General features: G+C 59.1%; 1 protein-coding gene across 1 annotated transcript; it reads right to left on the reverse strand.

The window, feature by feature from the left end:
* Positions 1–398: 398 nt before the first annotated feature.
* On the reverse strand, positions 399–13,274 carry PLK5 (polo like kinase 5 (inactive)). The gene is given in 15 exon segments (XM_050771038.1): positions 399–781; positions 2,182–2,292; positions 4,107–4,148; positions 4,151–4,263; positions 7,849–7,926; positions 8,176–8,260; positions 8,688–8,764; positions 8,977–9,103; positions 9,256–9,454; positions 10,359–10,454; positions 10,563–10,650; positions 10,803–10,932; positions 11,726–11,842; positions 11,979–12,092; positions 13,110–13,274. Coding segments are annotated over 15 exon segments (1,671 nt in total). The 5' UTR covers positions 13,218–13,274; the 3' UTR covers positions 399–595.
* Between the last annotated feature and the right edge of the window lie 724 nt (positions 13,275–13,998).

The following is a 13,998-nucleotide window of genomic DNA, read 5'->3' on the forward strand; positions in this document are numbered from 1 at the left end:
TTCACCAGGTTAGCCAGGATGGTCTCGATCTCCTGACCTCATGATCCACCCGCCTCAGCCTCCCAAAAGTGCTGGGATTACAGGCTTGAGCCACCGCCCCTGGCCCATGCCCAGCTAATTTTTTGTAGAGATGGGGTCTTGCCATGTTGCCCAGGATGGTCTCAAACTCCCAGGCCCAAGCGATCCTCCTGCCTTGGCCTCCCAAAGTGCTGGGATTCCAGGCATGAGCCACTAGACTGGCCCTCTGGTGCTAATGTCTGCAGTGGTGAAAACGTAGCCCACCTCTGCCACTAAGGGCAACAGGGTGGAGGCAACGTCACGTGGGGTCAACGTTCCTTTGCCAAAGCTCCTCCAAACGCTTTCCCCCAAAGAGAGGCAGACCATGGCCTACAGCATTTCAAATCATCTTTAATGAAAAAGGAAGAGATCCCAGCAAAGTCTGGCTTGACCAGTCATGCCACAAGACAAGAACCACCTCCCATGTGCCCCCAAACTCTCCCCCAGGACAGCCCCTCTGTGGGGAGCCACAGGAATGGAAATGGAGCCTGGGTTCCTGGCACTATCATGCGGGGGTCCACTTTGACCCTCAGGGGCGTTAGATACTCTGCAGCATGCGGAAGGCGTGGTGAAGGTGCTGCCGGGTGGCGGGGGCGCAGCCATGGCTCCGCAGGATGTCCAGGGAGTAGGAGGTGCCGGGGGGACCCTGCTCCCAGAGGGTGAGCTGCAAACCCTCACCCTCGCCACTCAGCACCAGTTGGGCTGGGACTCCACTGAAACTCATCTGCAAAGGGTAAGATACCAGTCAAGGGGAGAAGGGTTCCCCTGCACCTGCCGCCAGCCCTGGCGCTCCAGGAGAAGGACAAGTGGACACTGGACCCAGAGCCCCCAGTTTGGCCCCTAGTGCCTGCCCCAGCCACAGGAACTTGGGGTCGGGAGGCCAAGTGCTCCACTATACACCTGCGGAAACTGAGGCTCAGATGAGGGCTCCCCTGCCCACAGTCTTCCAGCAAGACCCCTGACGTTTTGTGTTTTTTTTTTTCCTTTTTTTTTTTTTTTTGAGACGGAGTCTTGCTCTGTCGCCCAGGCTGGAGTGCAGTGGCGCGATCTCGGCTCACTGCAAGCTTCGCCTCCCGGGTTCACGCCATTCTCCTGCCTCAGCCTCCTGAGTAGCTGGGACTACAGGCGCCCGCCACCATGCCTGGCTAATTTTTTGTATTTTTAGTAGAGATAGGGTTTCACCGTGTTAGCCAGGATGGTCTCGATCTCCTGACCTCGTGATCCGCCCGCCTGGGCCTCCAAAGTGCTGGGATTACAGGCGTGAGCCACCGCGCCCGGCTTTTTTTTTTTTTTTTTTTTTTTTTGAGACGGATTTTTGCTCTGTTGCCCAGGCTGCAGTGCAGTGGTGCGATCTCAGCTCACTGCAACCCCCGCCTCCCAGGTTCAAGCGATTCTCCTGCCTCAGCCTCCTGAGTAGCTGGGATTACAGGCGCCACCATGCCTGGCTAAGTTTTGTATTCTTAGTAGAGATGGGGTTTCACCATGTTGGTCAGGCTGGTCTCGAACTCCTGACCTTGTGATCTGCCCGCCTTGGCCTCCCAAAGTGCTGGGATTACAGGCGTGTGGCACCCAGCCAAGACCCCTGACTCTTAATCCCATGACCTTGGGTATACAACCACCTCCAGGCCAGGCGTAAACCCGGAAGGCGGAGCTTGCAGTGAGCTGAGATCCGGCCACTGCACTCCAGCCTGGGTGACAGAGTGACACTCCATCTCAACAACAACAACAACAAAAAAAAACCACCTCCAAGAAGGGTCACTTGTTTTTTATTTTTTATTTTTATTTTTTAGAGACGGGGTCTCGCTCTGTTGCCCAAGATGGAGTGCAATGGTGCAATTATAGCTCACTGCAGCCTCAATCTCCCAGGTTCAAAGGATCCTCCCACCTCAGCCTCCCAAGCGCTGGGATTACAGGCGTGAGCCACAGTGCCTGGCCCAAAAACGTCACACGTTTTCCATGCTGTGGCTTCTGTACTTAGGAGCCAATACTTTTTTTTTTTTTTTTCTTTTTTGGGAGGGAAATGCTTCCTAGGGCTCCCCCAAAGCTTGTTCCCTAACAGCCCAGGCAGGCCAGACCCCACCCTGCTGAGCCCCAGTGGCCCCTGGGTGTGAGCCCCGGGCTCACCTGCACCGTCCCATTGCTGAACAGCAGCAGCAAGCCTTGCTCAGAGGCCAGGAAGCGCAGGAGGCAGAGGCCAGGTCCAGCAGGTGGCACAGGTGTGGAGAGGGTCCCCTCCTGTGGACAGACTTGGCTGAGGTCATGGGGAGCAGGGGGTGTCCCCACCCCTCGCCCTCCCAGCACCCCAGCTCTCACCTCCCGCAGCTGCCGCTTCAGGCAGCTGGCAAAGAGCTGCAGCACGGCCAGCTTGGCGCACAGCGGGCCGGGTACATCCCTCAGGGTGAAGGTTTCCAGCTTCCCGCGGTCGGGCATGTAGCACACTTGGCTGGGGCCAGGACACAGGGCGTCTGTCCTGGGCAGCCCAGGCCAGTGGACACCTTTCCATCCAGCTACACCCCCTGGAATGGTGGCTTTAAGGAGCAGCTCTGCCCGGCCACACCTTATCCGTATGCCCGGTGCATGCTAATAAGGTCCCAGTAGGCCGGGCGCGGTGGCTATGCCTGGAATCCCAGCACTATGGGAGGCAGAAGCGGGCAGATCACCTGAGGTCAGGAGTTCGAGACCAGCCTGACCAACATGGAGAAACCCCGTCTCTACTACAAATACAGAACTAGCCGGGCGTGGTGGCGGGTGCCTGTAATCCCAGCTACTCGCAAGGCTGAGGCAGGGGCATTGCTTGAACCCGGGAGGGGGAGGTTGTGGTGAGCCAAGATTGTACCATTGCACTCCAGCCTGGGCGACAAGAGCAAAACGCCGTCTAAAAAAAAAAAAAGAGAGACAGGGTCTCGTTCTGTCCTCCAGGCTGGAGTGCAGTGGTCCAATCATAACTCACTGGAGCCCTAACCTCCTGGGACCAAGTGATCCTCCCACCTCAGCCATCCAAGTAGCTGGAACTAGTGACATATAGCCCTGCAGTTGGCTAATTAAAAAAAAAAAAAAAAAAAAAAAAGCCAGGCATGGTGGCTCACACCTGTAATCCCAGCACTTTGGGAGGCCGAGGTGGCCGAGGCAGGCAGATCACCTGAGGTCAGGAGTTCGAGACCAGCCTGGCCAACATGGAGAAACCCCGTCTCTACTAAAAATACAAAATTAGCCAGGCATGGTGGTGCACGCCTGTAATCCCAGCTATTCACGAGGCTGAGGCAGGAGAATCGCTTGAACCCAGGAGGCGGAGGTTGTGGTGAGCCAAGATCGCGCCATTGCATTCTAGCCTGGGCAACAAGAGTGAACTTCCGTCTCAAAAAAAAAAAAAAGAAAAAAATTAGCCGGGCGTGGTGGCAGTCACCTGTAGTCCCAGCTACTCAGGAGGCTGAGGCAGGACAATGGCATGAACCCGGGAGGCGGAGCTTGCAGTGAGCCTAGATCATGCCACTGCACTCCAGCCTGAATGACAGAGCAAGACTCCGTCTCAGGAAAAAAAAAAATTTGTAGAGATAGGATAGGTCTTCCTATGTGGCCCAGGCTGATCTCAGACTCCTGGGTTCAAGCAATTCTCCCACCTCAGCCTCCCACAGTGCCAGGATCATAGGCATGCACCACAAGCCCAGCTAATTTTTAAAATTTTTGTAGAGATGGGGTCTTGATAGGTTGTCCAGGCTGATCTCAAACTCCTGGACTCAAGCGATCCTGCTGCCTTGGCCTCCCAAAGCACAGGGCTGCTGCTTGCCATTCACGTCACTTTCTCAGAGACCCCTTCCCCTTCCACCCCCCCACACCACTGGGATTCACCTCCCTTCCTAATCTGCCTCTTCACTGGGTTCATTTCCTACAGAAAAGCACTTGGTCATTCATTTGTTTAGCGTTGTTCTCCCCGACCAGGCAGGGAGCACCTGTAGGTGTGCACAGCACGTGCTTAATAAATACTTGAGAGATGAATGAAAAGAGGCAGGGGGAGCACCTGGTCCCCCAGGGCACAGGAGGCCACAACTTACCCTCCGGGGGGACGCAGGGCCATGTGGGTGCCGTCCCGAAGCAGGACACCACTGCCCCCGTCCGAGAGCTGGTAGCCAAAGCCATATTTGCTGGAATGATCCACCCATTTGGGGGCCCAGAGGATGGGCCGCTGCTCTCCCAGGGGGTCCTGTGTGGCTGGGCGCAAACAAACGTATGCTGAGCCAAGGGTCGGGGTCAGGCATATAGTAGGCGCTCAATAAATGCGACGGACCGAAACCATGGGTAAGACCCTTTCCACGACGGGGACTGGACAGAGGCTTGGGGGCTTCAGTGGTGGATTCTAGGAGACCAGACATCAACAGAAGCCATGGAACCGTAACGAATTCCTGGCTTGCAGAGGGAGACTGTGGGCACCCCTGGGAATGAGCAATTCTCAAATGCTTGCGATGCTCTGAAAATACTACACATTTCTGTGTGTGTGTGTGTTTGTTTTGTTTTGTTTTTTTGAGACGGAGTCTTGCTCTGTTGCCAGGCTGGAGTGTAAAGGTGCGATCTCAGCTCACTGCAACCTCCGCCTGCCGGGTTCAAGCGATTCTCCTGCCTCAGCCTCCCAAGTAGCTGGGATTACAGGCACCCGCCACTGCGCCCAGTTAAGTTTCGTATTATTAGTAGACATGGGGTTTCTCCATGTTAGCCAGGATGGTTTCGATCTCCTGACCTCAAGTGATCCACCCGCCTTGGCCTCCCAAAGTGCTAGGATTACAGGTGTGAGCTACCATGCCTGGCCTGGTTTTTTGTTTTGTTTTGTTGGTTTTTTTTTTTTTTTGAGACGGAGTCTCGCTCTGTCGCCCAGGCTGGAGTGCAGTGGCGCGATCTCGGCTCACTGCACGGTCCGCCTCCCGGGTTTACGCCATTCTCCTGCCTCAGCCTCCCGAGTAGCTGGGACTACAGGCGCCCGCCACCGCGCCTGGCTAGTTTTTTGTATTTTTAGTAGAGACGGGGTTTCACCGTGGTCTCGATCTCCTGACCTTGTGATCCGCCCACCTCAGCCTCCCAAAGTGCTAGGATTACAGGCATGAGCCACCGTGCCCAGCTGTTTTGTTTTTTGAAACAGAGTCTTGCTCTGTCCCCCAGGCTGGAGTGCAATGGCGTGATCTCAGCTCACTGCAACCTCCGCCTCCCAGGGTTCAAGCAATTCTTCTGCCTCAGCCTCCTGAGTAGCTGGGATTATAGGCGCCTGCAGCCACACCCGGCTAATTTTTGTATTTTTAGTAGAGACAGGGTTTTGCCATGTTGGCCAGGCTGGTCTCGAACTCCCGACCTCAGGTGACACCCCCCCGCCTTGGCCTCCCGAAGTGCTGGGATTCCAGGCGTGAGCCGCCGCGCCCGGCCCCCTTTCTGGGTTTTTGATTGTCTGTCTGTTGGCTTTTCAGACAGGGTCTCGCTCTGTCGCCCAGACTGAAGTGCAGTGGCATGATCTCAGCTCACTGCAGCCTCCACCTCCGAGTTCAAGTGATCCTCCTTCCTCAGCCTCCTGAGCATCTGGGACAACACGCATGCGCCACCATGCCCGGCTCTTTTTTTTGTAGAGATGTGATCTTGCTATGTTGCCCCGGCTGGTCTCAAACTCCTGGACTCAAGCACTTTGCCAGCCTCAGCCTCCCAACGTGCCGGGATTAGGGTGGTGTGAACCACCACATCCAGCCAAAAGTTTTATTTTACTCAAAAAGTTTTTTATTTTAGGCCAGGCGCTGTGGCTCACCCCTGTAATCCCAGCACTTTGGGAGGCCGAGGTGGGTGGATCACCTGAGGTCGAGAGTTCGAGACCAGCCTGGCCGACATGGTGAAACCCTGTCTTTACTGAAAATACAAAAATTAGCTGGGTGTGGTGGTACATGCCAGAGGATGAGGCAGGAGAATAGCTTGAACCCAGGAGGCGGAGGTTGCAGTGAACCGAGATCGTGCCATTGCACTCCAGCCTGGGCAAGACAGAGTGAGACTGTGTTGGAAAAAAAAAAAAAAGGCCAGGAGCGGTGGCTCACACCTGTAGTCCCAGCACTTTGGGAGGTCAAGGCGGGTGGATCACGAGGTCAGGAGATCGAGACCATCCTGGCTAACACAGTGAAACCCCATCTCTAAAAAATAAAATAAAAAATTAGCTGGGCATGGTGGCAGGCGCCTGCAGTCCCAGCTACTCGGGAAGCTGAGGCAGGAGAATAGCATGAACCCGGGAGGTGGAGCTTGCAGTGAGCCAAGATCGTGCCACAGCACTCCAGCCTGGGTAACAGAGCTAGATTCCATCTCAAAAAAACAAAACAAAACAAAATAAAAAGGCGGCCAGGCATGATGGCTGAAGATGCCTGTAATCCCAGCACTTTGGGAGGCTGAGGCGGGCGGATCATCTGAGGTCAGGAGTTCAAGACCAACCTGGCCAACATGGTGAAACCCTGTCTCTACTAAAAATACAAAAATTAGCAGGCGTGGTGGCACACACCAGTAATCCCAGCTACTCGAGAGGCTGAGGCAGGAGAATCGCTTTGAACCCAGGAGGCAGAGGTTGCGGTGAGCCAAGATAGCACCATTGCGCTTTGCACTCCAGCCTGGGCAACAGAGTGAGACTCCGTCTCTTAAAAAAAAGAAAAAAGAAAAGAAGAGGCTTCTTCTGGGCTGGAGACCTGGTGTGGGGTTTGGGGCTCCCTCTCTAAGTGGGGCAGGACGTGTGGGTCAGTGGAGGCTGAGGGAGAGGAAGAGGGTTTGGGTTCTGGGACACTGCGGATAAGAGGGGTCCCCCTTTGGAGTGTGGCCTGTGGGCACCGGGCTCTGTGGCCAGTGTCCCATGTCACATTTCCTCATCACTGGGTCTCTAACAAGACCGGATCATGAATTTAAGAGACCCTGGGGCCAGGCGCGGTGGCTCAAGCCTGTAATCCCAGCACTTTAGGAGGCCGAGGCGGGCAGATCACGAGGTCAGGAGATCGAGACCATCTTGGCTAACACAGTGAAACCCCGTCTCTACTAAAAAAATATAAAAAAGGCCGGGCGCGGTGGCTCAAGCCTGTAATCCCAGCACTTTGGGAGGCCGAGACGGGTGGATCACGAGGTCAGGAGATCGAGACCATCCTGGCTAACACGGTGAAACCCCGTCTCTACTAAAAAATACAAAAAACTAGCCGGGTGAGGTGGCGGGCGCCTGTAGTCCCAGCTACTCGGGAGGCTGAGGCAGGAGAATGACGTAAACCCAGGAGGCGGAGCTTGCAGTGAGCTGAGATCCGGCCACTGCACTCCAGCCTGGGCGACAGAGCGAGACTCCGTCTCAAAAAAAAAAAAAAAAAAAAAAAAAAAAAAAAAAAAAAATATATATATATATATATATATATATATATATATATATATATAAATAAAACTAGCCGGGCGAGGTGGCAGGCGCCTGTAGTCCCAGCTACTTGGGAGGCTGAGGCAGGAGAATGGCGTGAACCCGGGAGGCGGAGCTTGCAGTGAGCCAAGATCCAGCCACCGCACTCCAGCCTGGGTGACAGAGTGAGACTCCGTCTCAAAAAAAAACAAAAGAGAGACCCTGAAAGGTAAGGTTGCCTCAGAGCCCTCTGTGCCAGGCTCTGCATACAGGAGGGCTAACCCACTCCCCTGATGTCACCGTGTCCTGGGGCCCTCACCCCTACTCCTCACCCCCAGAAACACCCAGGAGGGCCCAGGATGGGAATGAAGGCAATTTTACTTGGCTACTAAGAGAACGGGTGATCTGGGGGTTGGGCTGGCTCCTACCCGGGAGGCCCACGTCCAGGCACAGCTGCAGGTGTCTGAGGGCTGCCTCCACCTCCGGCCGCCGGCTCCCCTCGGGCCCTGGGAGGACAGGTCTACGTGCCGCAGACAGGCCTGGGTTCCCACCACCGGGCTCCTCCAACCGGCCCCGCTCCCCACGGCTCCATCCAGGAACACCTCATCCTCACCCCAGAGGCGGCATTCCCATTTGACAGGCGGGAAAGGTGAGGCCGGGACGGCGGCTGTGACCCTGGTAAGCCACGGCCTTGGTCCCCCCTTTACGTGTACCTCCCCACCTGCAGCCCCGGGCTGGGACGGGGATCTGCTCACCGGCCAGGTCACTCTGCAGCGTCCCATGTGCGAGCAGGTGGATGGGGGCTTCCAGGCAGGGAACCCCTTTCGCAGACAGGGAGCTCTGAGGTGGGAGCAGCAGGGGTGAGGGGTGGCCCCAGCCCCTGGGAGAGGCGTGAGGTGGGTGGCGGGCTCTGGCCCCTGCCTGTGCCCGCCGAGCTCTGCACGCAGAGGTACTGCTTTCCCCTTGGGAGGCAGCCTCGGAGTGTCTCAGAGGCATACACGCGGCGCTCAATAAATGCAATGGACTGAAGCCATGGATGGGACCCTTCCCGTGGCCTGGAGCCTGGCCCTTGGGAAACCCCAGGTGGGCACATTTGGACGCAAATGGATCCCAGCTTTGAAGCATCAGGACAGGACCAGGGAGAGGGGGCCGGGCTTGGAGACCCCAGAAGGGGTTCAGAGAAGCTGGCATGGAGGAGGGGGTTTTAGCAGGGGTCAGGCATGCCCTCCACCTGTCCCTCCCCATGTCCCCCACCCCGACGTCTCACCTCACCGCCCCACTCCATGGAGTCAGGGTCTGGCCCATCTTTTCCTGGACCCGAGGCCTCTTTAGGTGTGAAGGGGCCTGAGGGAGGCACAAGACCTTGGAGGGGGCACAGCCTGGGCCCCGAGCGGGGCGGGGGGCACCTGCTACCCACACCCACCCCTGATGTGGAGACAGAGCGGAGCAGGTGGCAGATGGGGGCAGGTGTGGGCAGGTGGGAGGTGGGAGCAGGTATTGCGTAGATAGCAGGCAGAGGCAGGTGTTGAGCAGGTGTGGGCAGGGGTGGTACTTACAGGGTGGCCGGCACTGGGTGAGCAGCAGCTGGCCCACCTTCCGGAAGATCTTGCCCAGAGGTGGGGGTACGGCAAATATGGGGGGACTGTGGCAGGAGTGGGCCGGCAGCCGGTCCGGAGTGAAACCCTTCAGATGGGAGATTTGGGGTCATCCCCAGCTTAGGTCGCCCAGCTCCTGAGCACCTGGGTTACCTGGGGCAGGGGGCCTGGCCTCGGCTGAGCAGGGCAGGCTCTGGCTCATCACCTGCCGGGGACCCCACGCCGGGGACCGCCGCCCACCTGCGTGAAGAAGTCATCCTGCAGCAGGTGGTCCAGGCTGGGCCGCTCGGCCGGGTTGGGTGCCAGGAGGCGTGCGATGAGGCGGCGTGCATTGGCAGACAGATGAGCGGGTTCAGGGTAGTGGCCCTCACGGATGTTTTGGTACATCTCCGACAGGGGTGAGGCCATGAAGGGCGGGGCGCCGGTCAGCACCGTGTACCTGGGCCAGGTCGGGGGCAAGAACCTGGGCGTCCAGGCACCACTCACAGCTGCCCCTGCACACTTGACTGGACCTGCCTACACAGCCCGACTTTGCAACCCCTGTCGACTTACTCACCTCCCAACATCCGCCTGCACCTGGCACCCTGTGCATTCCCATGCACCCTGCTTGGTTGACACCAGCATCTGTCCGTCCCCCGCCTGCACCTGGCACCCTGTGCATTCCCGTGCACTCTGCTTGGTTGACACTGGTGTCTGTCCGTCCCCCGCCTGCACGTGGCTCGCCCTGAACTCACCTGCATACACTTTTTCAATTCTCCTTTTTTTTTTTTTTTTTTAGACAGGGTCTCCTTCTGTTGTCCAGGCTGGAGTGCCGTGGTGCGATCACAGCCCTCTGCAGTCTCCACCTCCTGAGCTCAAGCGATCCTCCCATCTCAGCCTCCTGAATAGCTGCATACCACCACTCCTGGCTAATTTTGGTAATTTTTGTAGAGACAGGGTTTTGCCAACTTGGCCAGGCTGGTCTTGAACTCCTGGGCTCAAGCGATCCTCCTGCCTTGGCCTCCCAAAGCTCTAGGATTACAGGCGTGAATCACCACGCCCGGCCTCCACCTTCCAACGCTATCCTATGCCCGCTCACACCTGCCCTGTGCCCACACATGCTGCATCCCTGTACACATACACACTGACCTGCCTGTGCTGCTGCCACCTGCCCATACCTGTCCACGTGTCTGTGCACACGCATCCCCACACACATACTGTTCATACTGCACACTTGGTGGCGACAGGTGCCTGTTCCATGTGCCCCACCCTGCACACCGGTGCCCACCTGTTCCGTGCAGGCTCCCCCTTGCTGCACCTGCCCCCCTGGAGGCCCTGCCCGCCCTCCCCAGGACCCCACTCACATGATGCAGCCCAGAGCCCAGATGTCTGACTGGCAGGAGTGCCCGTTTCTGGAGACAACCTCGGGGGCCAGGAAGTTCGGGGTCCCACAGAGCACTCTAGGAGGGGTGTCGTGGGGGGCTGAGGAAGGCTGGCATCCTCGTGCCAGACTTCAGGGCCAGCCGTGCCCACCCGGACAGACTGTTCAGAGCCCCCCTGGCTCTCACCCGTGGCAGCGGCCCCCTGGCCCCACCTTGGCCGCCAGCCCCAGGTCTCCAATCTTCACCTCCATGTTCTTGTTAAGGAAGAAGTTACCTGGCAGTGGGAGGGGCATGGTGCACGGGGGCAGATCTGCACCCACCTCCCCACGCCTCCGCCCACAGCCCCCGCCCACAGTTCCCCCTTCCCGGCACTCCTGACGCCTCCGCCCACAGCCCCCGCCCACAGTTCCCCTTCCCGGCACTCACTGAGCTTCAGGTCTCGGTGCACGATGTGCCGCTGGTGCAGGTAGTGCAGGCCGCTGACCAGGCCCCGCAGGTAGTAGCGCACCTCCGGCTCCGTCAGGGTCTGCCGCGCCCTCAGCACGTGGGCCAAAGACTGCAGGTGACCAGCAGGCAGCAGTCCCGGCACCCAGCGGCCCCACATTAGAAGGCAAAGGTAAGCTCAACCTGGCCGAGGTGGTATGGCTGACTCTGGGATGAGCACAGGTGAGCACAGATGACCAACCCCAATAGGAGCCTACGGGTTCAGATGGGCCCACGTGGCCACTGAAGGGGGCACGCACCTTTCCCCACAGGCACAGCCACTCAGCCCCAGTCCTGCACCTGGCACCACCTTGAGGGTGAACACGGCGCTGGTGGACATGCCCGTCAGCTTGAGAAGGAAGGACCAGGTGATCGGCAGTGAGCGCAGAGGGGGCATATTCTGGCACAGGTGGACCCAGGTGAGCTCAGGTGTACTTAATGGGCACAGTGAGTTCAGGGGTGTATGATGGCATGACTAAATTCAACTAGGCCACGGTGGGCACAGCTGGGTGCAGGAGGGGCGTGGGCGACCCCAGGTAGGCATAGGGGCATGCTGGTGTGTACAGGTGGGTATGGGTGAGTCCAAGGGGGCCAAGAAGAAGCAAATGTATTCTGATGGGCCCAGGCGGTCACAGGAGTATAAGCTGGGTCCAGGTGTGGCAGGTGGATCAAGAGAGCCTAGGTGTGCCCAGGTGAGTAAAGGATGGACACAAATGGCCCCATGTAGGCATAGGAAGCGCTGGCGACTGGACAGCAGAGGGCACACAGGATCGTTCGGGGTCAGCAGCGAGGTGCAGATGGACACGGGGTGGACACAGACGGGCACAGCCGACACGAATGCTGCCCTCTCCCCACCCCCCGGGCACCTGGCGGCTGCAGTACTCCAGCACCATGTACACGTGGTCGCGGTCAGCAAAGTGTCCGTGGAAGGCCACGATGTTGCGGTGTCGCAGGCAGCTGTGCAGGGCAATCTCACGCTCCACCTGCAGGCACGGCCCCGACATGTACCTGCCTGCCTCGTGTGCAATCTCATATCCACCCAGGGCTGGGACGAAAGGGCAGGGCCTTCTTTGGGAAATGCTGCGGGCTGCGGGCCCTAGGGACCGACGGGACACGCACCTTTCCCTGTGTGCGAAGGCACCCAGCCCCGGCCCCGCCACGCGGCACCACCTTGAGGGCAAACACAGCGCTGGTGGACATGTCCGTCAGCTTGTAGCAGCGGCTGAAGGCGCCCTGAGGGGAGGGCCAGCGGATCAGCGGGCAGGTGCGCACAGGTGTGCAAGCCGGCAGCATGTACAGAGGCACAGGGCAGCCAGGGACACAGGTGTGGCCAAGTCTCTTCACACACACACACACACCGGGGAGAAAACAATACACAGCACCCACCCTCCCACCTGGACACACAAGAACGCACAGACACAAGCACATCCACGCCTGGTGCATACAGGTGCGGACCACAACACAGCACCGGACGCACAACACCACGCCTGAATACGACACACGAACACACAATGCCCAGACACAGAGTCACCATGCATGGACACAGAACACCACACCCAGACACACAACGCAGCAACATGCAAACACATGAATATACAATGTCTGGACATACAGTCACCATGTGTGGACACACAACCAACACCCAGACACAGCACAGGAACACACAAACACACGGACACACAACACCCGGACACGCAATACAACACATGGACAAAGACACAGATACACAAACACAACACATGAATACACAACTCCCAGACACACCACATATGAACACACAAACACAAGCACACCACATGAACACACAACACCCAGACACACAATGACTAGACACACAAAGGCATGACGCACAAACACAACAGGTTAACAAGCAACACAACACCCTGACACACACACGAACACCGCACAGCACCCAGGCACTTGGAAGCAGTGGGCACAGACATGGCACACTCGGACCCTCGCCAGGCTCGCACACACACCCAGAGGCAACACAGCGTCGCATCCCGAGGCCGAGCCGCACGCCCACACCCCGGACACGCAACCCACGGACACACCGCGCAGCGCGCCCAACACGGTTCCCGCCACGCGAAATCCCGCACTGGAGGCCCCGCGGCTGCGGACACGCGCCCGCGCCAGACCCCGCGCTCGCAGGGACGCGCCGCGCAGACCTCGCCGGATAGCCCGCGCCCCCGGGGACCCCAGCCTAGCCTGGCCCGGCCCCCTCGCGGACTCGGGGCGCGGGGCCCCCACCTTGCCGATCAGCTTCCCGCGCCTGTACACGCGGCCCGAGCCCGGGTCTCGCAGGAAGGCGGCGACCAGGGGGCGGCTCCTGCGCCGCCGCCGCGGCCGGGGCTCCATCGCGCGGGCTCTGGCGCAGCAGGGCCGGGACCACCGCTCCGGGACCGCTCCGCGGCCGCTCTCGGGGCGCAGGAGCCGCCGGGGCGCGTCTTATTGGCCGCAGGGGCGGGGAGGGGGCGGAGCCCGGGCGCCGGGCCGGCCGGGGGAGGGGCTGGAGGTGCCCGGCCGGGGAGTGGGGGGCGCGTGGGCGGCGGGGATGCCGCGGCTGGGGAAGTTCCAGGGACTAGAGCGCGCCCGAACCCCGTGCGCCAACCGGGCGCTAGGAACCACGTTCAGCCCGCGAGCTCCTCCGACCCTGCACCCCCGGGCTGGCTGGGAACCGCTGTTGCGGCCCCTTTACCGAGCGGGAAACTGAGGTTCTCTCGCGCGTGGGGGTTTGGGGGCTTCTGGGGGCCTCTCCCCCAAAAGTGCACTTGAGGTATGAGCCTCGTCGTTCCGAATGTGTGCCATTTCGGGTCCTCCCTGCTGGCAGGTCCCTGGGGCCCACATGAAAACGCGGGGCTTGATAGCCTTGGGCACTGGGGAGCCACAGCAGAATTCGGAGCGGCAGAGAAGCCCAGCATCTGTGATGCTGGGGCTGGTGGGGAGGGCGGTGAGGCCTGGGATAGGGACCCAGGAGGCAGGACTGGGGCTTGGGGACCCATGGGCTGGGGTGCGAGGGAGCTTCAGCGCAGGGAAGGGATGGGCTGTGTGGAGCAACAGGTGGACCCTGGCTGGGGTTTGCACGGACAGCCAGGTGGGGACGTCCTTGAAATGACGACCTCAGAGAGCGTCAGAAACC

This window comes from Macaca thibetana, chromosome 19, assembly GCF_024542745.1.
Source record: "Macaca thibetana thibetana isolate TM-01 chromosome 19, ASM2454274v1, whole genome shotgun sequence".
NCBI classification, from domain to species: domain Eukaryota; kingdom Metazoa; phylum Chordata; class Mammalia; order Primates; family Cercopithecidae; genus Macaca; species Macaca thibetana.